The following is a 25,757-nucleotide window of genomic DNA, read 5'->3' on the forward strand; positions in this document are numbered from 1 at the left end:
CTACTTTTCTCAAAGTACAACTGGTAATTTCTTTAAAAGGATCACAATCACTTATACTCGCTCTAAGCTCAGGAATATCAACAAAGCCTAAGCTAACATGATCTAGAACTGCATAGTTTGGAGCCATCGTCTTAGGAAGGAGAGAATTTGATGTAGTATTATTCAAAATAAGGCACGGTATGCTGCAGTAACTGGTAAACCCCTAACTTCCGAGGCTGAATAAAGATTTATTTTTCACTTGTATTTCCTGTTAATACAGGTCAGCAGGAACTCTACTCCACAAAATCATAAACCTGAACATTTCTAGACACTACCATCTCCATTTATAACATCCAGGATCACTACAGCAGAAGAAAGAGAATGTGGAGAACGCATACCTCTACTAAAAGCTTTGGACTGGAAGTGATACATATCAATTCCACTGATGGCCCATTGGTCAGAATTAGTCATATAACCCTGCCTAACTGCAGGAGACTGGGAAATCTTTCTACATACCAGAAGCAGAAGAGAACTGGATAGGGCGAGCTATACTGACTTCTATCACAGACCCAAAGAAAGATATTTCAATGAATTCAAACAATAAGTATATAAAAGATGCTAAAACTTTGGTTCATAACTTACTTAAGGTGTATATATATGTGTGTGTGTGTGTGTGTGTGTGTGTATGTAGTTGTTTTCCACAATGAAACACGAATTTCCATAGCTCAGTTTAAGCACTGATAATACCATCCTGATTACGCTCAGGAATTTTTCCTGTACAGGCTCATTATCTTTAGCTAAGAAGTTTTGCAAAATATAGTAATAAAATATCCACAAGCACAATAGTTTCTCTTTTACTCAGGTGGCAAACTTTGGGTTATTCTTTCAATCAAATGCCTGTGGTTTCTAAAAGGCGCTGAGATACAGCTGTAATGTACTATGCTAGAAACGGCAAGCTCTCTCAGAGCCTGCTCTGAGGCTCTGGCTTGGCCGTTTCCCCCAATAAGCCACGTATACTCACAACCAGTAGGCCATTCACCCCTCTTGCCAGTTGCTAGGCAGTTTCTGAGAGAAACCTGCGGAGGGACTGCTGTGTTTTTCAAACACACTGGGTCATACTACTATTGTCGTTTTGCATGTAGCACTCAGGGATCTTTAGCACATTTTAAATGACAATAATAGTGATAACAGTTGCCAAATCGTAGCTTCTGCTTGTACCCAAATCCACGGATGTTGGCTTTGCAGAGATGGGTTCTGTAAACATCAAAGACTCAAAGGAGACAAGAAGCCAGCATAGACATCTTGAAAAAGATAAACAGAAAGAACACCAGTAAGAGAGCCAAAGGAAGTTGAAAAACCAACAAATGTTTATAGTGTAGGCAAGCCACGACTGCAGCAGGGAAACTGCTCTGCCCCTAGGACTGAGGAAGATGACTGATGATGCCTTCTCTCCCTCAATGCAGAGTCTTAGACTCTGATTTCAGCAGCTGGCAATGGTTATTTCCTTATAACCAACCAAAGACTTACGTTTGGTTAGTTTAAGGAAAAAAAGGAAGATTAAAATGTTACAGAAGGACCAATTCTTAAGCCATTCCCTAAAGATTTTAGTTGTCTCTTCATCACTGGTAACTGAAGAAAAGGAATTTTTAAGGTAGATGTCTCCACACATTGAATAAAAAGACCCCAAATTGGTCATGCCTTAGTTTTCCTTCCTAAATAAGGGGAATTCTATGTCCCTTAATACCCTCTCCCACTCCCATATTGCTGCCTTTTATTCCATCCACCCACAGGAAGTCTACAGCCTCATTAAACTAGACTACTAAAGGTTGTTCAACAAATGAGCCCATGCTTGCCTCTCGCCTGAGATCCAGCTGTGCTTACAGGAACTGGGGACCTTGAAGTGCATTGATTTTGACCTTCTGCTTCCTAGAAACAGTGTGTGGGCCACCCACTCAGTCCAGTGTACTTAAAATCTTCACTCTGGAAATGACTTTCTCAGTCCCTTAAGTGCTATTGTGTCCCTGAAACTTCTGTCCTCTTTTCACTGCACACACTCTTGTTGGGTGATGATATGTACTGCCTTTATTTTTATTATGCTCTGTTTGACCATTTTTATGTTGCTGATGCTCAAAGTCTTGGATATGTGCCCAGTCTCTTTAAATTCAACACATCCCCAACTGAACTCCACATCTTCCTCTCCTTCTGAATACATTTCACTACCAGGTGTCTGGGCCCGAAATCTGACCATTTTCTGTAACACTCCCCACCCATCTTTAATCATCAACTATTTAAATTCCTCTCCTATCTATGCACTGCCCTCTCTCTAATGTTGATTACTGCAGTGTCCTCACCATTCCCCTGGCCTCTAGTCTTGTCCCTTTATGATCCATTTTCCCCACTGAAGCCAAACACTGTCTTTCTAAAATGTAAGTCTTACTATTCACTCACTCAAAACTCTTCCATGTGTCTCTCTTGCTTTCTGAATGTAATATATCGTAAAACAGCCTTTATCGTTTCATGCTAACAACTTCTCATCTCCATCGCTTGACAATACTGCGCATCTCTTACACTCCAGCCATACTCAATTGTTCATTTCACCTGATACACCGTGCTCTTCCTCATCTCTGGATATTTACACCTGCTGTTCTCTCAAAATACTCCTCGGCACCTTTCTCCATTACTATCCCTAATTCCCTTTGGCCTCCCCCAATTTTACCTGAATAATCTCTCTCATCCTTTAGATTGCAGGTTAACCAAGCCCCAAGATTCCTTATCTGCAACTAGATTGGATGTTCTTCATGTGTGGTCCCTTAGCATCCTGTACTTCACTCTTAAGCTCTATTGTAAACTACTGTTTATTTGTCAGTGTTATGCCCACACTAGCCACCTAGCTTCATGAATCAAAGGACCATGTATGTCCCACTACTGCCAAGTCCCCAGAGTCTAATATGGTATTAGATACATACAGTTTGACAAATACTTGTTGAATAAATGATAGATGAAGTGGGTTGGGGGGGCTTGACAGTCTCAGAGGCTTATGGGGGAGATATCTCCTTTTTTTAAAGAAATGAGGTAGAACAATATTCAGTTCATGAGATGTTTTTCTTCACTGTCTCTTAGTACCCTATAGTGACATCACACAACAGTCACAGTCCCTGCCTGTCTCATCCTTGGAGGCTCCACCCAAGGTGGACATTTTCCTGGGCTTTCAGTTAAAGGAAGAAAAACTCATTGCTTAAGGAAGTGTCTTGTAGGAGCTACAGTGCATCTAGGGTTAGATGAAAGATTTAAATTTGATTGGGGAAAACCACCATGAAGATCACGGTCATCCATTCTCTTGGTAGCTGGCCGCCCCTTCTCTTTGTTTTCTCTTTCTGAATAGTTCCTTTTGTGTTCTTCCTGCTGCCTCTTTGGCCTGACTCCTAAACTGAGCGGTTCCTTAGAGAAGCATCCAGAGGCTCTCTTCAGGCAATGTGATCCACTTTTATAGCTTTCATAAACCCACATATACATATGGATCTCAGATCTGTATCTTCGGCCCTACGCTTTGGCCCCAGTGTCTGCTGGACATTTCAGATCAAATGTCCTACAGGCAGCTCCATCTTCAGCAGCCAATTTCCCCTATTGTCCCTTCTGTTGTCCTATAGCCACCCCCACACCCAAGCCATAAACCTGGGAGGCACTCTTGACAATACCTTACCACCCCAATCTGTGTGCACATGATTCCACATGAGCTGACAATTCCAGCCCTCAAAAAGGTTTTGATTCCATCTGCTCCCCCACTTTTAGAATGTCCCACCACAGTTAAATCCTTAACAACTTTTGCCTTAATAAATCTAAATAAACCTTTATTATTATTTTTTAACTCCTGCAACAGCTTCCTGGCTGGTTTCCCCACTTCCAGGTTTGCCTGTTCCCTGTGTCTCCTTCTTCTGCCATTTTCCTCACAGCTGCCAGAGTTATCCTATCTATCTGACACTGTCACTCTCCTCTCTGCTGCTGAAAATCCTTCATAGCTCTCTTCAGCAGTGGCTCTCATTCTTGGTTATTGATTAGAATCAAGCAAAAAGATTTTTAATAAATACTGATGGCTAGGGTCCACCTCAAACCAACTGAATCTTAATCCCAGATAATAGGATTTAAGCATCTATGATTCTGATGAGCAACCAGAGTTGAAGATCACTGGATGGCACGTGTGATTTTTCCTAGCCCAGTCCATGCCCACTTCTCTGCCCCATCAGCTGCCGCATCATACCCTACTCTACATCCTCTAGTAATAAATACCATGCATTAATTCTTTTCATCCCTGTGCACACTCTGCCCACTCAGATTTCTATATTGGGTTCATTCTCTTGTTCCCACTAAGACCCTCCTATTTGTTTTTCTTGCTCAGTTGATTGCATCTCATCTTTATGGAACTACCTGAGTCATTATCTCTTCCGTGGAAACTTTTTTGACTTCTTGCCCACCCCACAACTCATCTTCTTCCAAGTTCAGATCCCAGATGTGTTCACAACTGCTCTTTGTGCTCCCATAGTAGCCCAGCTTGTAAATGTCTTCATCATTGCACACTCCCACATTTTATTTAAATTATCTGTTCATATGTATGTTTCCCCCACTAAACTGTGACACCCTTGAGAATAAGGGTCTGGCCTCCATATCCAGAAAGTCAGAGGTTACCAGCCAGGGACACCCAAAGGCCACGGCATGACTTAGAGCTCAAAGCCTTCTGTCCACAGTAGTGATTCTGGAGTGGGGAATCTGAGGAGCATTTCTAGAAGCCTTTTTTGTGTGGGGTTTTCAAGGTCTAACACTGCAATAACTCTGGAGCTGTGTTAAAAAAACTCAAAAGAGGCAAAATGAGTAATGGGAGCCAAGATGAGTGCCAAGAGATTCAGATTTTATATGTGACATTTGAAAGGATAGATAGGAAAGCAACCTGGAGAAATGTCCTGATTTGGGTTCTAGCTGTTTACTGGCCATGGTCTCTGTCCTTGGCCTCTGAAAGCGGTTATTGACAAAGAAGGGAGGGTGTACGTGTGTGCGACCTGTCTAGTTGGCATACAAAGATTTTCTCCTTGCCCAAACTCTAGCCAGGCTCCTCTGATCGCTCTTTTTGACCAGGCCTCAGTCTTGGCCTGCAAATACTGCAGACGCAGTACAAATGATTTCATCCGCCCCAACCCACTCCCACATTAAAAGACTCAAACAAACACAAATATAGTTTCTAACAGTCCAGGGAGCATCCCGAGGATGACAGCTCCAGCCCCCTTAAGTTCCTGTCTGGGAAAACGTAAGGCTGCCAAAAGAATTTACTGTTTGTTCCAGCCAACACCTGAAGATAGAGCCCCTGTCTCCAAGCCTCTGTGGGAGGACAGAAGTCAAACCTCAATAAGGCCCAGTTAGCAAACCCAGATGAGTTTCACATGGATCCACCCACTTCCTGCTCTGTACGAATTTCCACTTCACTGACTCCGCTCAAGCCCTGGCAATTCCGCATCCCTGCTCTCACTGTCCCTTCAAAACATCCAGTCAGCGCTGCAGGAACTGATGTTGAGTTCACTTCATGTGGCCCCCTCTCCTCTATTGCAATAGTTTATCACTGATTAAAATCTCTCCTTACCACTTTAATTAGCGTCTGGCTTTGTATGTCTTTGGTAGCATTTTCAGCAATATACACTCTGATATCCTGGGGGATCTAATACCTGAGGTTGATGTGGCACTTTGTACGGTGACTTCAGGAGAAGGTCAATGAACAAAAGGAGGACAAAAACTGACCCAGTGATGGTTGGAGAAAAGTACGGCTCAGATGAAGCCATTGGGGTGACACGTCTCAAAGAAAGACTATTCTTAACAGGGAAACATTTGGATCCTCGGCTGAACATTTTTGAAGATAATCTTCATAGTAAAGGTTTTTAAATAGAGGAGTATTCTGGTCCCATAAACTTACTCTCTTGACTTCTCTCTTTTCTGCTCAAAAATATACTGTTTTCTCAGCCTTTAATTTGTTTCTTCCTATAAAAAACAATAACTTTTAGGGCCAGCCCTAGTGGTTAAGTTTGGCGTGCTCTGCTTCAACAGTCCAGGTTCCATTCCTGGGCATGGACCTACACCACTCCTCTGTCAGTGGCCATGCTGTGGCAGCGGCTCACATAGGAAAAGAAGAAGGTTGGCAACAGGTGATAGCTCAGCGTGAATCTTCCACAGCAAAAAACCCCAAAAGCCAAAAAGCTATAACTTTTATGAAAGTTAGCCTTATGAGTTTCTATGCATACAAAAATGTTAATGTAAGAAAATTTAATATATTATTTGATTTAGGAATATGACTTCATTCTTACAATCAGAGTTTCCTTTAGTCTTTAGCCATGTTGTAGCCTTTAATGTTTATTTCTTTGACAGTTATACAGGCAGTTTTATAATTTAACCATATGCCTTAAAGGTTCAGAAAGCAAACTTTGATTAAGACAAATAAGATAAAACAGACAAAAGAGATACTCAAGAGATTTACTTAGACCCATTCACTTAGCATCAGTTTGCATTACACATTCCAAAAGCGAGCATATATCAAATTTAAAATGGATAATCTTAATTGGGTTCAATAATTGGATAACTGGTCAAACAATTTTCATTGCATATGCTTTGGGGCATGCATTTCATTCCTTATTGATCTGCTTTATTGAATTAACATCAATTGTTTTGATGGGAACAGGGAAGACAATCGGAGGAAGAAACAGTGGTAGAGAATATGTCTCTTGCTGCTGCGCAAAACACGTATGGCAGGTGATGATACCAAACAGCTGACTCGTAGAGAGACCTAAATGGCACATCTTGGCACATGTGGGTAAGTATAATGTTTGTTAATCTAAAAAATGAGAAAATATTATAAAAATATAAGAAGTAGAAAACCCTAGACAAGTTAAAATACAGAAAAGTTTTAAGCAAAGTTATTTGGATCAGGCAATATTTAACGTATCAAATAGTAATCTTAATAACTAGGTATAAAGTAATCTAAACCCAGGACACTAACCATGTCAAAAAGCAGCATCCTAACCACCCTGGAATCTTTTGCCAGTTAGTGTTCTCTGATGACACACTTAGGCACCCCCTGGTTATAAGAGTACTTGTTTGTTACTGATATTATAAAAATAACCATTCTCTAAATGATTACACATGGTAAATAAAATTAGAACTATACATAAAGATTTGAATAATTGCAATTTCTTTAAGGACCACTTGCAACTTCTTCTGCCTGCTTCACAGACCTGTAGGGGAGAAACAGAACAAAAGAAAATGTGCTTAATGATAGGTCTATAGTGTAGCGTATTTAAAAATATGATTAGGACGGCAAGGGGAAATATCCATTCTCCTAGAATTCTTTATTTTATGTGTTTTTTCTGCTTTGTACCTTAGTTATATTTAATATTTCTGATTCACCCACTAGACCATGAACACTTTGAAAGAAGAAATGCAATCCCCAAATTACTCTCAGGTCCTGAAAGAATCCTTTGCACATGGCATTTGCTCAATAAGTATTTGTTTGATGGAATAGAGGGAGAAGAGCAAGGGAGGAGGGGAGACAGGGAAGAAGGGAGTTTAGTTATCCTTGCACATACTTTTCCCTTTTCTGGAATGCTCTACTTATCCCAACCAACACAAGCTAACTCCTTTACCTGACCAACTCCTGTACTCCTTTGGGTCTTAGCCTTAAGTACCATTTTCTCTGGGCCCTTTGATTACTTGTCAAGGTAGTATTCTCCTGCTGCATGCACTTATCTCACCCTAATGCTTATATAACAATAATCACCAGCATTTTCTGTCAATAATGTTCTTACGTTGTGTTCAGAGTGTGACTTCATGATTTAGTAAGCTCGAGTCATCTACGATAGTGACATGTTATTCTCTGGCATAGTTCCTGATTCATTGTGGCCTTTATTAAATATGAATCACATGAATGATTTATTCATTTAGAGTTTTGAATTGAAGGGCAATATATCTGTGTGTCATACAAAGAACACTTGAACGACTAAAGAAGAGAATCACACGATCTTTGTGTTCCTACAACGGTAGAGTTACTATGTGGAAGAGAGATACAATTTTAGTCTGTGACACAAAAGGACAGAACCAGAAAGAAGGCAGCTATGAGGATTCAGATTTTGGAGCAAAATAAGAGAATAATTTCTTTTAAAGTAGGTTTTAAACATTTTTTACAATTTAAGCAACATATGTTTGTTTGTTTTTGTCACCAGGTTGTAAATTTCATCCTCAGGACTTATTTATTTTATAACTGGAAATTTGTACCTCTTGACCACCTTCACTCATTTTGCTCACTCCTACCTCTGGCAACCACCAATCTGTTCTCTGTATCTACGAGCTTGGTTTTTTTTTTAGATTCCACATATGAGATCATACAGTATTTGTCATTCTCTGTATGACATATTTCACTTAGTATAATGCCCTCAAGATTCATCCATGTTGTTGCAAACGGCAAGATTTCACTCTTTTTTATGGCTGAAAAATATGCCATTGTCTATGTATACCACATTTTCTTTATCCATTCATCCATCCATGGGCACTTAGGTTGTTTCCATGTCTTGGCTATTGTGAATAATGCTGTAGTGAACACAGCGGTGCAGATATCTTTTCAAGGTATTTTTGTTTGTAACTATCCAGACATTATTCTGCAGATGTAAATAAATGATTGTGTATGTGTCTATGCATTATATATAACCAAAAATGAATTATTTTTAATATTCTGTCTTCTGACTCACTTTATGTAACAGCATTGTAAAAATGTTTCCACATCAGAGTATATATAGATATAGATAGATGGATCCAGTTAATGTTAGTATAAATACATGTATATATGCAGTTAATATATATCTCATCCTTCATAATAGATGCACAATATTCCATTATGTAGATTGCTGTAATTTTTTAATCAATCTTCTTTTGTTGGTAATTAGTTTCCATTTTTTACATGTTTTCCATGTTTTATTATAAAACAGTTTCCATGTTTTATTATGAAACATGTGCAATGAACATACTAATACTCTGACAACCACACAGTGGTGCATTGCAGAAGTTATTTCTTTAGGTGATTTCTTAATATAGAATTACTGGGTCAATGAGCAATTAGAGCAGAACAAAATTGAATGAACGGCCACAGGAGGTAGTATATTTCCCATTCCTCAAGGTGCTCATGCAGAGGCTGGATGACCATTTGGTAGGGGTACTGCAGAGAAGAGACCAGCATTAGAAGAGAAGAGAAATAGATGGTTCTAAATTCCTTCTAATTTTGATATTCTGCCATTCTATGAGTGCTAAGGACAAATTCAACCCTTTGCTTCTCTCTGTGACACACTTGAGAGAAGACACTGTGAATTGCTTATCTTTATATATCCAGTTCATAGAATAGCCTCATGTCCATGGATGTGAAATTGTTCTGTGATGCTGTATCTCCAGGACATTTTTAATAGTGTCATAGAGCCCATGGTCTGCACAGTAGGGGCATATGTTTTCGTCTCACATATATCTAAAAGTGATTTTCCTGCCAAGGAGAAGGGGTTTAAAATCCCCACCCCACTTCCTCAGCATACAATGCAGACTCAATGAAGAGCCTGAGAGCCACAGAACAGCACAAAAAGAAAAAGGAAACATTGTATGGAATACTTGGAGGAAAATTTTCTTCTCATTATAGGTCATGAGGCTATGTATTAAAAAGAAAAATCTGAACTTTGAGCAGTTGTAGATAGTACCCACAATTACCTGACATTGATATTAAGTACCCTGAACAAACATACCAGAGTAGACCAGTGTAGGGCAAGAAGAGCACGGAACACAAAGAAGGAGATCAGCAGAACCTGCGCAACGAAAGAAAAAGAGATAATACGCTGGACCAGGAAAAAATACCTATTAAACATAATTTCCTAGTGGTGAAACCAACATCTAGTGAAAATTAATGGAAACTGACATCAAAACTACATTTCTAGTATATAGTGAGCTGCAATTACATTTAACTGTTCAATAGTGTGTATATTCTCATTCCATAATTCAGTCATTTTCAATTTAAACTTTTGCTGATTTTTGAATAAAATCTAGGGCAAAGTACACCTCCAGAGAGTGTTATGACTATATATGTGGACTGCAGGAAGAGCCCATATAAATCGCATTCATAATTCTTATGTCCAGCATGCATTAGGCAGGAAAGTAATGATGTACGGACTGCTAGCCCACACAGCTTATGCAAGATCGGATATATAGATGTCACGGTATTGTGATGCTGTAACATATGTAATTTACTGTCATCATCCCAAAGTTATTGTGAGCTTTACACGAAGTTTTTCATACACATACACATACACCGTATTTATAATACTGGCACATAACATTACAGGTTGAATGTAATTCCTCTGAATGCATCCCTGAGGCAGAAGAGCAGTGCCTAGTGGGACAGAGGGACATGAGCATTTTAGTTTAAAAGAGTGGGAAATAAAACAGAAGATAAGAGCAGAAGAAATATAGGAATCAAGGGAGATAATGCAACTCCGCATTTCTTGAAAAGGAAGGAAAGAGATTAAGTCTAAGTTTTCCAAAGAAGATCTCGGAATGCTAGTCCTGCAAGGTGTTAATATAGGTGGTCCACTAACAAATGGCTCTTGGGTCAAGGAAATTTGGACAACAACATTTCATATCTGCTTTTTGGCGGATCAAAAGACACCACAGCATATTAAAGGCTCTTAGAAATCTTACAATAAAGAAAATTATTTAATCTGATATTTATCAAAGTTATTTGCTAACAGATTTTTGTATAACATTTTTAAAGTTCTATAGACATCCATTGGTAAGTATTGCTTCAACTAGAGTGAATGAAGTATATCAATGCAACTGCTGCTTCACATAATTCAGCAGCAAAATAGAGAAAGCATGGGTTTTGTACACAGATAGACCTGAGTTCAAATTCTAGCTTCGCCTCTTTCTATATACATGACCTTGAGCAAGTCAGCATCACTCAGCATCCTCCACAAAGGATGATTATAAGGGAATCACCTGTGGAAGTATCATTAAGTAGTGGGAATTTGACAGATTTACGTTATTCTAATTTAGATGAAGAGGAACTACAAAGAGCATGTGGATCGAAGGTGGTGATTGTGTATGGAAAGTGGATGCTGAATAACACTAGAGAACTTGGTATGTTTTTAGAAATCCAATACATAGAAGAATTTTGAATAAAATAATGATGCATTCAAGTTCAAGTGTTCTTTACCACCCAAAGATATTAAAGATGCTGGTGGGGGTCAGACTCATGGCCAAGTGGTTAAGTTCGTGCACTCTGCTTCAGCAGCCCAGGGTTTCACCAGTTTGGATCCTGGGCAGAGACCTAGCACTGCTCACCAAGCCATGCTGAGGCAGCGTCCCACATAGCAGAGCCAGAAGGACCTACAACTAGAATATACAACTACGGACTGGGGGGCTTTGGGGAGAAGAAGAAAGAAAAAAACCCAGAAAATTGGCAACAGATGTTAGCTCAGGTGCCAATCTTAAAACAAAAAAGGGATGATGGCAAGAGAGCAGTTGAATTAATGCTCCATATTACTGGTTCTCAAATGTTAAGTGTATATTAGAATCAGCTGGAGAGCCTTTCAAAACACAGATTGCTGGACTCCACCATTAGAGTTTCTGACTAAGTAGATGTGAAGTGAGCCCAAGGAAATTGCATTTCTTACAAGTTCCCAAGAGATGCTGATGCTGATGCTGCCTGGTTTGTGGACCACACTTTGAGTATTACTGTCCTATGTAGCATGGACTTTAGGGTGAAGGATGAAGCCAGCTGTGGTCTGAGATACTTGAAGAAAAAGGAGTAGTGAAGTGTCTGGGCAACAAAACAAGATTAAGTGTAGGTTTAGTAGGATATAGAGAGTGTTAAGGGCAGGAAATTTGGGACAGAGAGCAGATTTTAGTAATCTAAGATTTTAGAGCTGGACCCTATTTCACGTTTGACAAGAAAAAAAGTACACTGCCTTAGAAGATCACTAGATTTGAGAAGGCCAAGGATATAAAATGGCAGGCCATTGGATCAATCACTGAAATGGGAGATAAAATCTCCTAATCATCAGAGTTGTGGAGGAGGGAAAACAATGAGCCACTTGTACGCACGCTTCATGAAAGAACAGAAGTGACTGGTAGGATACAGTGACAAGGAAAGAAACAAGACAGCAGGAGAAATGGCATAGGCCTAAAAAGGAGAATTTCAGGTAGGATGTTAATGCTATCTCATGGTGCTTGACACATGGAAAGAGAAAGAAGGAGCAACTTTTCTGGGGAAGGCTGAAAAAGAAGCAGTGTCTTCTTGGAACCATTTAAAATGAGATAGAAAAGGCATGGAGAGTGTTCTTTGAATAGCATTGAGGGACAATCAGTTTGCAAATCATACTCCAGGTCCAAAGGCACAGTGGAAAGATCTGGAAATATATCAACAGTAGTTAAGAATACAAATACGTGAGATTTTATTTTGATAGGGGCAGTGGGGCAAGGCAGAGGGGCCAAGGAGAACAAAAATAAAAGACAGAATTAACTAATTTCAAGTTTCTGGACTGAACTTTGGCATAACATTGTTCTTGTATGGCAACTCACTTAAGTGTCCAGCTTTCCACTGCCTCCCTCTGTGAAGCAGGACTATATACTGGGGAGATCCTGTTATTTCCCATACTCTTAGAAATGTAAGAAATGAAGCAGTTTTGGTGGGAGAAAGAACAAGCAAGCAAGAGAGTAGCCATAGAGTCTAGAAATAGAGATAATATTTTTGTTTAGGGACTAGAACTCTCTTCTTTTCTTCTTGAATGCTATAGGTACAGGTTTATCCAGTAGAAACAGCAACACAAATCACCCAAGGCAGTGCATCACCAAGGCGTGTATGGGCATTGATGTAAATGCTGTGTAAATGCACCATGTTCATTGCAACCCTGATTGAACTATCATTACTACAAAGGAACACCACATTGAACATATGAAATGTCATTGAACATATCATGTTTTGTTCTGCATACCAATAAACCATTTATTATATGTATTTGTTTACGTTTCTAGACATTGTGGCCTCCCTAAATAATCAGAAGATGGAGACCCAATCTTGGCCACTTTTCAAGTGACCTTCAAAAGTCACTTAATCAATTCAAACTAAATTTACTCATTCATTCAGTGAATATTTATTAAGTAAATAAACAGTATATGTATAAATATTTAATAAATAAATATGCATTGAACACTTACAATATAAAACAGAATATTAAGACTAAATTTTCCTTAATAGGTTAATTTTTGGAATTAAATATGTGAAGGAACTTATAAACTATAAAGCCTTATATAACTAGTAGAAATTTTCTGAAAATTATTTAAAATGTTAACAGATGGATAATCCTTTGTGTCCTAATATGAAGGAGAAATTTATGTTTGAGAATATACAGAAAAGCTATGTTTTTGGTCTGAAGAATGTTTAATTATACGAAAGTTGATATACAGTTTTGGGATATTTAGTCAACATTTCAAAACAAGTCATTCTGAAGAAATTTTGGCAGCATGCTTTGAGCAGTTGTTCTATTTTTAATAGCTTACTATGGGACTGAAAACATGCCTAACGTAATTACTAAATGTTATTTATTTTATTCTGTCAAAATTTTAATTTTTATGTTTATCATATATGCCTCCCTTAATTTTCTGGATGACTTTGCCTGTAGATAATAATTTGGAGCGTGGTGTAAATATAACTAAATCAAGTTGAAGTTTATATTAAAAGCAGATTTCCTACCCAAATGTATTACTGCTTGTTTCTTTATATGTCACTTTTCCTTATTTTCAAGTTTCGTGGTGTTTTCTTTATGATACAAACTCTTTCAGTGCTCAGTGAAAGAATTCCTTTCTTGATACCATCTATACGCATATTCCTGCCCCCTCCCTCCTTTTTTTAGTTTCTAGAGATGGAACGACAGTTCACAGTAGAACATACGGCCTCAGATTAAGTTAGAACGGAAATTGCACTTTTAATCATGTATCCTTGCAAAAGGATATTTAACAAATCTGAGTTTGTAAAATCAGAGTAATATCACCTACACATTAAGGAATTAAAAGAGATACTACATAGCACAAAACAACAAAAGTTTAATAAATGTCAGTCCTCTTCCATTTCCTCCTCTTTTAGAGACGCATGTATTTCTATGAGCCTTAAAATGTCAATTACAATATGCTTTAAAGAGAAATGGAATGCTATAATGCTAAATATATCCCCCCAAACAGACTTTGTGGTTCTATTTCATGTTAGTCTATGTGACCATTTTCCCAATTTATTATTAAATTATACATCTATTAGAATATAAGGTAACTCTCTCAGTGAAAAATATTTATTAGTCCACATTTTTGAAATTCTGTGCTTAGAACACCTATTATCTTCATATATCCACTTTATTATGCCTACACAAATAGTTTCCTCAGCCACAATGCCTATCTAAGGCTAAGATTTCTTGCTATAGCTTAATAATAAATATTCCATTACCTCCTGAAAGACTGTGCCAGGCAACTTTTAGCCTAGCTCAGACAATGGAAATATAGTATCTTCTGGAGGGAATAGTTTGTTCATTGATCTTATTCTTTACTTTGAGAAAAGTAAGCACTTAAGACTCAAGTAGGAAAAAAAAAAAAAGAAGAATGAACGAATACGGTAGGTTGGGATCAATGATGGCACGGCTGCAGGTACCCTAATTGGTAGATGTGAGATGAACTCTTACTGCCTGGGAGAATATATAAGAGCACTGCATAAGACAACCACACCACTCCTGAGCCCTCCCAAGGGAGAGGTCTCTCTTTTTGCCCCAAATTTGGAGTGTAAAATCCTTCTCTCCTCTGCAGTGCTAAGGCATATTAGAGGCAGCAAGTTGAATGAAACAGCCATTGAATAATTAAGAAAAACAGAAAAATGAGCTGTAGCTTCACAAATGAAAAGAGAAATAATTCCTGGTTGTAAGTAAAAGGCAGAAAGTATTCCGCAGACAACCTTGGAGGAGAGCATTCCTCTTAATCTCCATGTGGTTAATCTATCTGCGATACTCAAAATCTGAGAATTAAGCAGCTGCAGATGCTTCTGAGTGTGAGCTCTTTCTGTGCAATTTAGTAGCCTGGGGACTACCAGCAAGAAGAAGGACTTTAGATGAGCAGCCAGATTCCTAGTTTTTTCCCACTCCATCACAGCTTCTGGAAAGAGGAAATTAGCCTCTCACTGAGATAATTAAATGACTCATGTGTAGCATCACAATAAAAAAGTGAGTCCATTAGTAAATTGCCATGAGAAACCAGCAAGTGTCTGGGAACAAATTCCATGCAAGAGTGAAAAAACAATGCCATTAATAATTCTATCAGTAAAGGTAAATAGAAACCTAATTATAAGCAAGTAACAGAAGTCTTTGTGGTATAGAAGATAAATTAATATTGTCGTTATCTTTTTTTGCATAAATAGAAACCATTTTACATGACACACGCTTACCCTAAAAGTAAAAACTTAGAATTAACTAATATTTACCAAGTACATATGATATGTCCAGCAGAAATTAAAGCCAAGAAAAATTTAATATTTTCTTACTCTAAACAAAATGCAATAATCCAAAAATGTGCTGATTCTGCCCAAATTTATTGATATATATTTGCGGTGAGAAATTTACCAGTAATTATTGGGTAAATTATTCATACAAAGCAGCCCACTAAAAACACAATAGTTGGATAAAATATTTTTAAAAGCCTGTGTAAAGACATCAGAGACCTATAAAAACAATAAGGTATTATATGGGCATATCCAGGAAAATAAGGAAATAAACAGAAATGAGCATGGAATTTGGGGACACGCTTTCTCTGAAGGTATCTATCAGTTACATAAAAAACTCCTGAGAGGCTTACAACCTAAAGAAGGATTGAAAAAGATTTCCAGGCTGGCAGGACAAAAATTGGAGCTCCAGTCTTACTGGGAAAGGTGACCTAAATAAATTCCCTAGGTTTTGGGTTGCTATACTGACAGGCCACACTGGAGGAGTAAGGGCAAAATGGAAATGTACCAGCCCTCTCAATGAATAAAGCCCAACATAAAAATCTTCTCTTTTTTTATTGAATTCAAGTAATCTAGGATTGCTAGTACTCCAGCACTTCTTCCAGAAGCAAAGTAAAATCCTTTCTGGAAGAAGTTAACATTGTCCTAGGTCTCAAATTATCTTCGCAATTTTTCATACACAATTTTAACACTTAATCAAAAATAAGCAGACATACATGGTGACAAGACCACATGAGCAAAAACCAAGAAAACACAACAGAGAATAGAAACAGATCCACAAGGAGTCAGATGAGGGACTTATCAAACATGGACTTTAAAATAATTATGCTTAATAGGAAAATGAAAGACAATATTTAGAACTTTTGGAAAGAACCAGAAACTGAAAAATGAACCCATGAAAATGCTAAAATAAAAAAAAATACAATAACTGAAATCTTGAAGTCAATATATGTGTTAAACAGCAGATCTGATAGCATTAAAAGGAGAAATAACAACCTTGAACATAGATCAGAATAAAATATCCAGAGTGATGGACAGAGACAAACAGATGGAAAATGGACGTGGGGCACACATTGAATACAGATAGAATGTCTAACATATGCTAATAGGTAGCTGTGGTAATTTCAAAACATAACGTCCAAACTCTTTTTTAACACTTTTCCCATCAGTCGGTAGAACCATGTCCCTTGACCTTGAATCTATAATCTGTGACTGCTTAGCCAAGAAAAGCAGTGGAAGTGGTGCAAGTTTCCAGACTCAGGTCTTCAGCAACAGAGAACTTCCACTTACTGTTTTTTGAGATACTCACTTTTATAAGCCAGATATAATAATGTGAGAAAGCCCACATATTCCCTGGAGAAATGCATGAGGAAAGGTCCACATAGAAAAAAATAAAGGTCTTTGACCTTCAGTCCTGAATGAGCTCTCAGCTAATAGCAACCACCAACATGCTAATCAGTGAGTTAGCCATCTTATAAGTGTATGCTCCAACCCCAGGTAAACCATCCAGCTGATGCTTCATGGAAAAGATTTCAGCCTTCTTTGTTGAGCCCTGTCCAAATTGCAGTATGTGACCAAAATGAGTGATTGTTGTTTTAAGCAACTAAAGTTTTGGGTGATTTGTTATGCAGCAATAGCTGACTAGAAAATAAGCCAAAAAAGACTTGAGAGAGAGAGAGAGAATATGGCACAATCCAAAGATGCCAAAGAAGTAAAAGCTATAGATTTAGAAGCATTTTCATCAGCCAAGTGTAATACAAAGAACCCAAGGTTAAGCTGAGAATAGCCACATTTAGATATATCACGGTAAGCTGCAAAATTAAAAGACAAAGTGAAAATCTTAAAAACATTTGAAGAAGTAACAATGAACTGACAGGTGACTTCTCAACACGATGGTATGATACCTTCCAAGTGTTGAAAGAAAAAAATTGTCTTGATTTTTATACCTAGCAAAAATATTCCTTAAGAATAAAGGAAAAATGAAGAAATTTCAAACAAAGATAATTCATCACCATCGATCACAAACTAAAATGAATATTAATTGGTGTTCTTTAGGCTGAATAAAGGTGATTCAAGTTGCAATCTCAGAGAGGTAGGAAGAATTGAATAGCAACAAATGGAGTAAAACTATAGGAAAATGTAAATGGATTCTCACAATATTTGACAATAATAATAATACCTATGGTGTTTAAAATACATGGGAAATTTAAATACATGGCAATACTAGAAAACAACTAAGGATGGAATTCTAAGTGAAAAGGATAAAAGGATCACTTAACATGAAGCTTTAATAAGTAAACAATACATGTTGCAATCTCAAGAGCAATCATTGAAAGAATATTAAGAGAGTATGTAAACTTCAAGTTAAAAGAGAATAAAAGAGCAATAAAAAAATCCAAATGAAGGCAAGAAGGGGAGAAATGGGAACATAACATAGTGGGAAAATTGAAGTATAAAGATAGTATATTCAAACCTGACTATAACAGTAAGTATATTACATATAAAATGACTAAATGAGTTAAATAAAAAAGATTGTTAAAATTGATTTTTAAAAAACCCACAACCTAATTATATGTTGTTTTGAAGAGACTTACCTGATACATGCGAATGCAAAAAGTTTGAAAAGTTAGAGAATAGAAAAACATACACCACACAAACACTAACCAAAAGAAAGCCAACATGGCAATAGGAATACCAAAGAACATAACTTTAAGGCAAAATAAACAGACAGGGAAAAGGAGGAATATTTTCTAATGATAAAAGATTCAATTCACCAGGAAGATACAATTCTAAATTTGTTTACACCAAACAGCATCAAAATTTATAAAGCAAGAATTAACATAAGTAAAAGAGAAACAGTCAAATCCATAGTCACAGTAGGACGTTTCAACACATCTTTTGGTAACTGATAGAACAACATCAAAAAATAATAATAATAATAATTCAGGAAGAATACGGAAGATTTGACCAACACAATCAACCAACTCTACCTAATGAACACATAAAGAAAACTCCACCCAAAAACCACAAAATACAGATTACCCATTTTTTTAAAGCACTTTGTGCTTCTAAATATTTGTTCAAACTGGCTATACCCTGGGTCATTAAGCAAGTCTCAACACATTTCAAATGATTTAAACCACCAATACAGAGCTTATTCTTCGACCAAACGAATGCAGGATGAAAATAAAGCTGGACTTAGAGGAAACGTTTAAACCTTAAACCCATATATCAGAAAAGAAGAAAAGCTAAAGATCAGTAAGGCAAGCATTCATCTTGTGCCACATATCTTCTATCTTCCTGCCAGATATACTCTTTGTTTTCAACATCCAACTCTTTGTCCCAGGTAACCAAGGTTCACGATATATATCAATAGAGCTCCAAGGTCCTCTACTTATAGTTAGGATTTGCTAATAGGGAGCCTCAGCTAAGACTGGAGGAATGGAAGAGGATAAATTTATCTTGCTTGGTTCCTTCCCTCATCTTAACCTGGTTTTGTTCCTTAATTGAAAGCCATTGTTCTTCATGAAGCAGCTGACTCTACATGACTCTTTCTCCCTCCACTTTGGATTTTGGTAACTGCTTCCTCATATTGTCCCTTCAGGCAAGCATCTTCAACTGCTATTGGCTTCAAATTATTGCCGTATTCCTTGTGATCTCTTTCATTTACATCTTTGTTAATAGTCCTTTGTAAACCCTCCTTGAATTATTCTGAATAAACTATTTGCTTTCTGTTAGGATACTGATGAATATACATCTAAAATGTAAGAAGAAAAAGAACAGAAGATAAATCCCAGAGGAAGTAGACAGAAATAAAATATATAAATAGTAAATCAATGAAATAAAAAACAAACATACAATGTAGAGGACCAACAAGCTAAACGTTGGTTTATTTGAAAGACCAATAAAATCTATAAACTTCTGACCAAAATAAAAGGAGAGAAGGCCCAAATAATCAATATCTAGAATAAAAAAGAGACATCTCTATAGAACTGGAACTCATTTTAAAAGCAATAAGAGCACATTATAAACACTTTATGCATTTGAAAATTCAAACAAAATGAGCAAATATCTGGAAACATACAACTTATCAAAACTGATACAAAAGGAAATAGAAAATCTGAGTATTTGTATAACTTGTTAAAGTTAAATTGCAGAATGCAATGCACTGACTTTTGAAAATTAGTCCACGGAATTAACCAAACTAACATAATAAATGAGAAAAACTGATATAAAAATGCATTAAAATGTTTGATAAATTTTGACATCCATTCATGATTAAAAAAAAATGGATTTAGAATGTAAGAAAATTTTCTTAATCTAAAAAAAGTATATATACCAAAAAACCTACAGCAAATATCATACTTAATGATGCAATATTGAAAGCTTTCCTTTTTAGATGAGGAATGAGACAACAATTTCCACCATAACCAAGATATTCTAAACCTTAGTGTTCAAAATGCATTAATATATTGTTAAATATACAGAAAAGCGAGGAAATGCTTACCTATAAGATAATTGCTTTTTGCAGATAGTGGTGAGTGAACAAGAGAGCAGATTCTAGGGCTATTTCTTAAACTGGATGGTGTGTCATGGGTGTTTACTTTGTCATTTATTTACTTAATTATACAGTTATTTTTTGTAAAGTTCTGCATATGTATATTTCACAATTTAAAAAAATAGTATTAAAAATGTTCCTTATTTTCTAATAGTTTGCAACAATTGTTTTGTCACTTACGAAAATGTATTAAAAATGTTTCTATGTCTAGAATTTTGTTTTGGTAGTTCATGAAAGGTTCATTCCGTCAACTGGCAATTGTTTTCTTGAAAATCATCGATAATATCCTCAATTTATCTGCAGTGGCACTGAATCTAGCTTCAGAAATAACTGCAATCTAATAAAAACATCTTCTTTGACTCCATTGCAAAATCAAATTTCCTCAGTTTTGTCAAAGCATTTTCTCACTTAAAATCCAATGTATTGAAACTTCACAATTAAGAACAGAATTTTCTGTCTTCAAACTTTTGCAATTATTTCATACATGTTCATCTTTTTCCCCACAATTAAAATAAAATGACCTTGAGGACAGAGACCGGATCTTACATATTCTGTGCTTTTCATAGTATCGTGGCTAGAGAGTTAATACCTATGTACTAAATAATATGCGTCTACAAATCAAATCAGATGCAAGAATTTTAGAAATATCCTTTAAGAAATACAATACTATTTTCATCAACCAATATATTAAAGCTAAAGTTACCCCTTCTTGAATTACACACAGAATTTAAGTTAAAAAATGCCTTGATATTTGGTAATTTGTCTAATAAATTTTAAAAATATGTCCCATGAATATTTATAAAGATGAATGCTCAAAGATATTCTTCACAGTATCATTTAGAAAAATAAAAACATTTGCTATAACTGTATGTTCAACCATAGAAGAGTGACTAAATAGATTGTGGTACATCCAGATAATGAAGTACTATGCATTTACTTTAAAAATCATAAATATATATAATAATATATATTATAAATATTGGACAACGTGGAAAATATTTAAAACGTAATGTTAAAGTCGTATTAGAAAACTGTACCCAGGATGCATATCATCACGTATTACTGTGTAGATGATTGCACAGATGATCTCAGGTGTGTACATGTGTGCGTACATGCCCGTATGTGAGAGAGACTGCACGTGAGAAATTTTTTATTTAATTTTGGGGAAAAAATCACCAAAATAATAACAGAAAACATCATCAAATGGTGATATTATGGGTTATTTTCGTTTTATTATTTTTCCAATTTTTTGAAAGATTCTCCCTCCAAACCAAAGCATCACATCTCCTCTTTCTATCAGGTAGATTCAAGTTGAGTATTAAGTAAACGACATCAGACAAAACTAATGTACAGTAAGGTCTGAATATGAATTTGTGTGGACTTAATCCTAACAACACTATAGACTACATTTGTGAAAGAGGTTGCTGGTTAACAGAAGGGACCTAGGAACTGGTGACATTTTAGGCAGAATGACAATAGGAATAGAAAAGAACTTGGGCACCTTGAGGCAGACAGTTCTGGCTAACAAGGAAGTCCCATGACCCTATCAGACAGCAGAGATAGTAGCCTTAAATTCTGACCAAGGCAGGAGTGGAACGTAAACCAGGGAAGCAGGCTGGCGGGAGACATTAGAAAGTAGTAAGGGCTGTGGCAAACCGGCGGGGATGGACATCATCTAATGCTGCTACGCGGCTCAGGCTAATGGTTGCTGCGCGGGGATGCAAACCTCGTATTGCCACATCTTTTGTTTTTCAAAGAAAAGAGTGTCTGGATTTTTTACTTGGTATCTCCTAACTTTTAAATGTTAGCTTAAGTTTATTTTTATGTTAAAATATTGTCCTAGCCAAATAAAGCATGTGTGCAGATAAATACAGCCCATAGGCTATTATTTCATAGTCTCTGGCCTTTAAATACTACTATATAGGGATAAACAAAGACTTCTTTGACAACATAGTGTTAGATGTGAAGTTGAACCCAGACATAGGCTTTTAATAAAAGCATTGTCATTCCAAAATAGCACAGTTTTTTCAAGAATTATACCTAAAATCAAGAATAAAATCTAAACAAGGAAAGAAAATGTATAAACACTGTCTCCTGGTCAATAAATTCCCCAAATATTCCTTCTCTGCATATACATTTATTTTTCAGCTAAAGATGCCTAATCTGAAGTCTTTCTTTTGGGTCTAAAACATGAACACCGAACCAAAAACAAAGCCAGGGAAAGCAGAAAAGCAGAATGTGCTAACCTCTGTAGAAATTTTCTTTGTTCCTGACCGCTGATCAACTAACTCAGCTAACAGCTGTGAAAAGTAATTGTCACTCCTTTGGCTTTCAGTCTCCTCACTTATAAAATTAAGGGCTTGGATGGATGGTATTAGAGATGTTTTCCATCTTTGAAATTTTATGTCTATTAGACTACCTATACAGTGAGAAGACAGTTACTCACACAAAATTTGCTATCGCTTTATAGGAAATGGTCATGCATGCTTTGTTTACTTCATTTTTTAATATAAATTGTATGTCCTTAAAGTGTAGAACGTGATGATTTGATATACATATACAGAGTGAAACGATTACTACAGTCAAGCTAATTAACATATCTCCTTACAGTTACCATTTTTTCTTTTTTTGGTACTGAGACAACCAGAAATCAATCTTAGCAAATTTCTAGTATTCAATATGGTATTATTCATCCTACATAACACCAACTATGAACCGTTTGACAAATATCTCCCTATTTCCCCAATGTCCCTGCTCCTGGTAACCACCACTCTACTGTTTGCTCTAGGTATTTGACCATTTTAGATTCCACATACAAGTGAGACCAAGCAGTTTTTTTCCTTTCTGTGTCTGGCTTATTTCACTCAGCATAATGTCCTCCAGGTTCATCCATGTTGCTGCACATGTCAAGATCTCCTTTTTTAAAGCTGATTATTATTCCATTGTATACATATACCTTTATCCTTTCATCCATTGACAGACACTTATGTTGTTCCATACATTGGCTACTGCGAATACTGCTTCAGTGAACACGGGAGCGTAGATATCTCTTCAAGATATTGACTTCATTTTCTTTGAGTATGTATCCAGAAGAGAAACTGTGGGTCATGTGATAGTTCTATTTTTAGTTTTTTGAGAAACATCCATACTGTTTTCCATAATTGCTATACCAATTTGCATTCCCACCAACAAAGTACAAGGCCTTCTTTTTTTTCCACATCCTCACCAACACTTGTTATTTTTTTGGTAATAGTCATCCCAAGAGTTGAGAAGTGATATCTCATTGCGTTTTTGATTCGCATTTCCGTGATGATTAGTGATGTTGAGCACCTTTTCATGTACTTGTTGGCCATTTGTGTGTCTTCTTTGGAAAAATGTCTACTGCCCATTTTTTAATTGGGTTATTTGGGGGGTTTTTTTTGCTATTGAGTTGTATGAGTTCCTTATATATTTTGTATATTAATCCCTTAACAGCTATGGTTTAATAAAAACTCTCAATAAAATGGGTATAAAGAAAATTTCTTCCACACAAGTATGGATATTTATAGAAATCTCACAGATAATCAATGAAGAAAAACTAAAAGTGTTTCCTCTGAGATCCAGCACAAGGCAAGTATCTGCCCACTCTCACTATTTCTATTCAACATAGTACAGGAATACTAGCAAGAACAATCAGACAATAAAAAGAAATAAAAAGGCATCTAAGTCAGAAAAGAAGAAAAATTATCACTGTTTGTAGACGACATGATCCTATATGCAGAAAATCTGGAGACTTCACACTTACACAAAAACCTGTTAGAACTAATAAACAAATTCAGTAAAGTTGCAGGATACAAAAGCAACATATAAAAATCAGTTGCATTTCTTTACACCAGCAATGATCTATTTGAAAAGGAAATCAAGAAAACACTTCCATTTACAATAGTATCAGAAGAATGAAATACTTAGGAATAAATTTAACCAAAGAGATGAAAGATTTGTACATTGAAAACTATACAACATTGATGAAAGAACTTGAAGTCACAAATAAATGGAAAGATATTCCATGCTCATGGGTTGAAAGAATTAATACTGCTAAAATGTCCATACAAAGCAATATACAGATTCAATGCAATTCCTATGAAAATTCTCATGGCATTATTCACAGAAATAGAAAATAATTCTAAAATTCTTATGGAACCACAAAAGACTCTGAATAGCCAAAGCAATCTTGAGAAAGATAAACAGAGTTGAAGGCATCACAATTTGTGATTTCAAATTATCTTACAAAGCTATGGTAATCAAAACAATATGGCACTGGCATAGAAATAGACACATAGAGCAATGTAACAGAATAGAGAACGCAGAATTAAATCCAAGCATATATAGTCAATTAATTTTCAACAAGGGTGTGAAGAATACATAATGGGGGAAGGATAGTCTCTTCAATAAATGATACTGGGAAAACCGTGTATCCACATGCAAAAGAATGAAATTGGGCCCTTATCTTACAACATACACCAAAATCAGCTCAAAATGTTTTAAAGACTTAAATGTAAGATCTGAAACTGTAGAACTCTTAGAAGAAAACATAGTGAAAAAGTTCCCTGACATTGGTATTGGCAACGATTTTTTGGATATGACATCAAAAGCTCAGGCAACAAAAGCAAAAATAAGCAAGTTACATCAAACTAAAAAGCTTCTACATAGTGAAAGAAACCATCAACAAAATGAAAAGGCAACTTACCAACTGGGAGACAATATTTGTAAACCTGATAAGGGAGCTAATATCAAAAATATATAAATCATGTGTGCTTTGGGACTTCAGGTAAGAGCTTACTCTAAAGTTGATTATGTTTATAGAATGAAAATTATAAGCTGGAGCTACATATATTTACTGATAGACTAGTAACTATACCCAATAATAATAGTTTTTTTTGGTGAGGAAGACTGGCCCTGAGCTAGCATCTGTTGCCAATCTTTCTTTGCTTGAGGAAGATTGTCACTGAGCTAACGTCTGTGCCAATCTCCCTCTATTTTGTATGTGGGATGCTGCCACAGTGTGGCTTGATGAGTCGTATGTAGGTTTATGCCCAGGATCCAAACCCGCGGACCCTAGGCCACAAAGCTGAGTACACGAACTTAACAACTATATCACTGGGTTGGTCCCAACAACAGAGATTTAAAAGGCATTTTCACAATGATTTATTCCTCCTCCTATAAGTTAGGCTGCACATAAGTTGGTCCATGTTTAACTTCTTTGCTTACTAAGGAAGATGTTTTTTAAAAAAAAGTTTGTCAGTCTTTCATAAATGGTATGTTTCAGGGAGATGATGATCTCTGTTTGAAATAGCACTAGTGTGCAGGTAGTTCAAAAACAAGTTTTCTTCTCATCAAGTTAAGAAATATATAAAAGGCCAAACACCTGGGCCTCCTCATTATCTGAGTTAGTGTTATCCAAAGCTATAAATATGAATGTTCTCATTAGTTTCTCCCTATGTAAAGATTTCCTCACTGTCTACTTTATCAATTTACATTTCTTATCCTTACAATTTGGACCCTCTCTGTTCTTTTCATGATTTACCTTTCCAGACTTATTTTTTTCTAATCTTGTGTAAGCGTGCAGTGTCTTTGCCAAACAGTATTAATTGCTATGTTCCC

General features: G+C 36.4%; 1 protein-coding gene across 1 annotated transcript in view; it reads right to left on the reverse strand.

Moving 5' to 3' along the window:
* Positions 1-6,342: 6,342 nt before the first annotated feature.
* The window catches only part of C9H8orf34 (chromosome 9 C8orf34 homolog), a 370,388-nt gene continuing 350,973 nt past the window's right edge, over positions 6,343-25,757 (reverse strand). The window contains 2 exon segments of the mRNA XM_023648496.2: positions 6,343-7,241; positions 9,780-9,839. Coding sequence (XP_023504264.2) covers positions 7,234-7,241; positions 9,780-9,839 — 68 coding nt within the window. The 3' untranslated portion in view covers positions 6,343-7,233.

The sequence above is a fragment of the Equus caballus genome, chromosome 9 (assembly GCF_041296265.1).
Source record: "Equus caballus isolate H_3958 breed thoroughbred chromosome 9, TB-T2T, whole genome shotgun sequence".
Classification (NCBI taxonomy): Eukaryota; Metazoa; Chordata; class Mammalia; order Perissodactyla; family Equidae; genus Equus; species Equus caballus.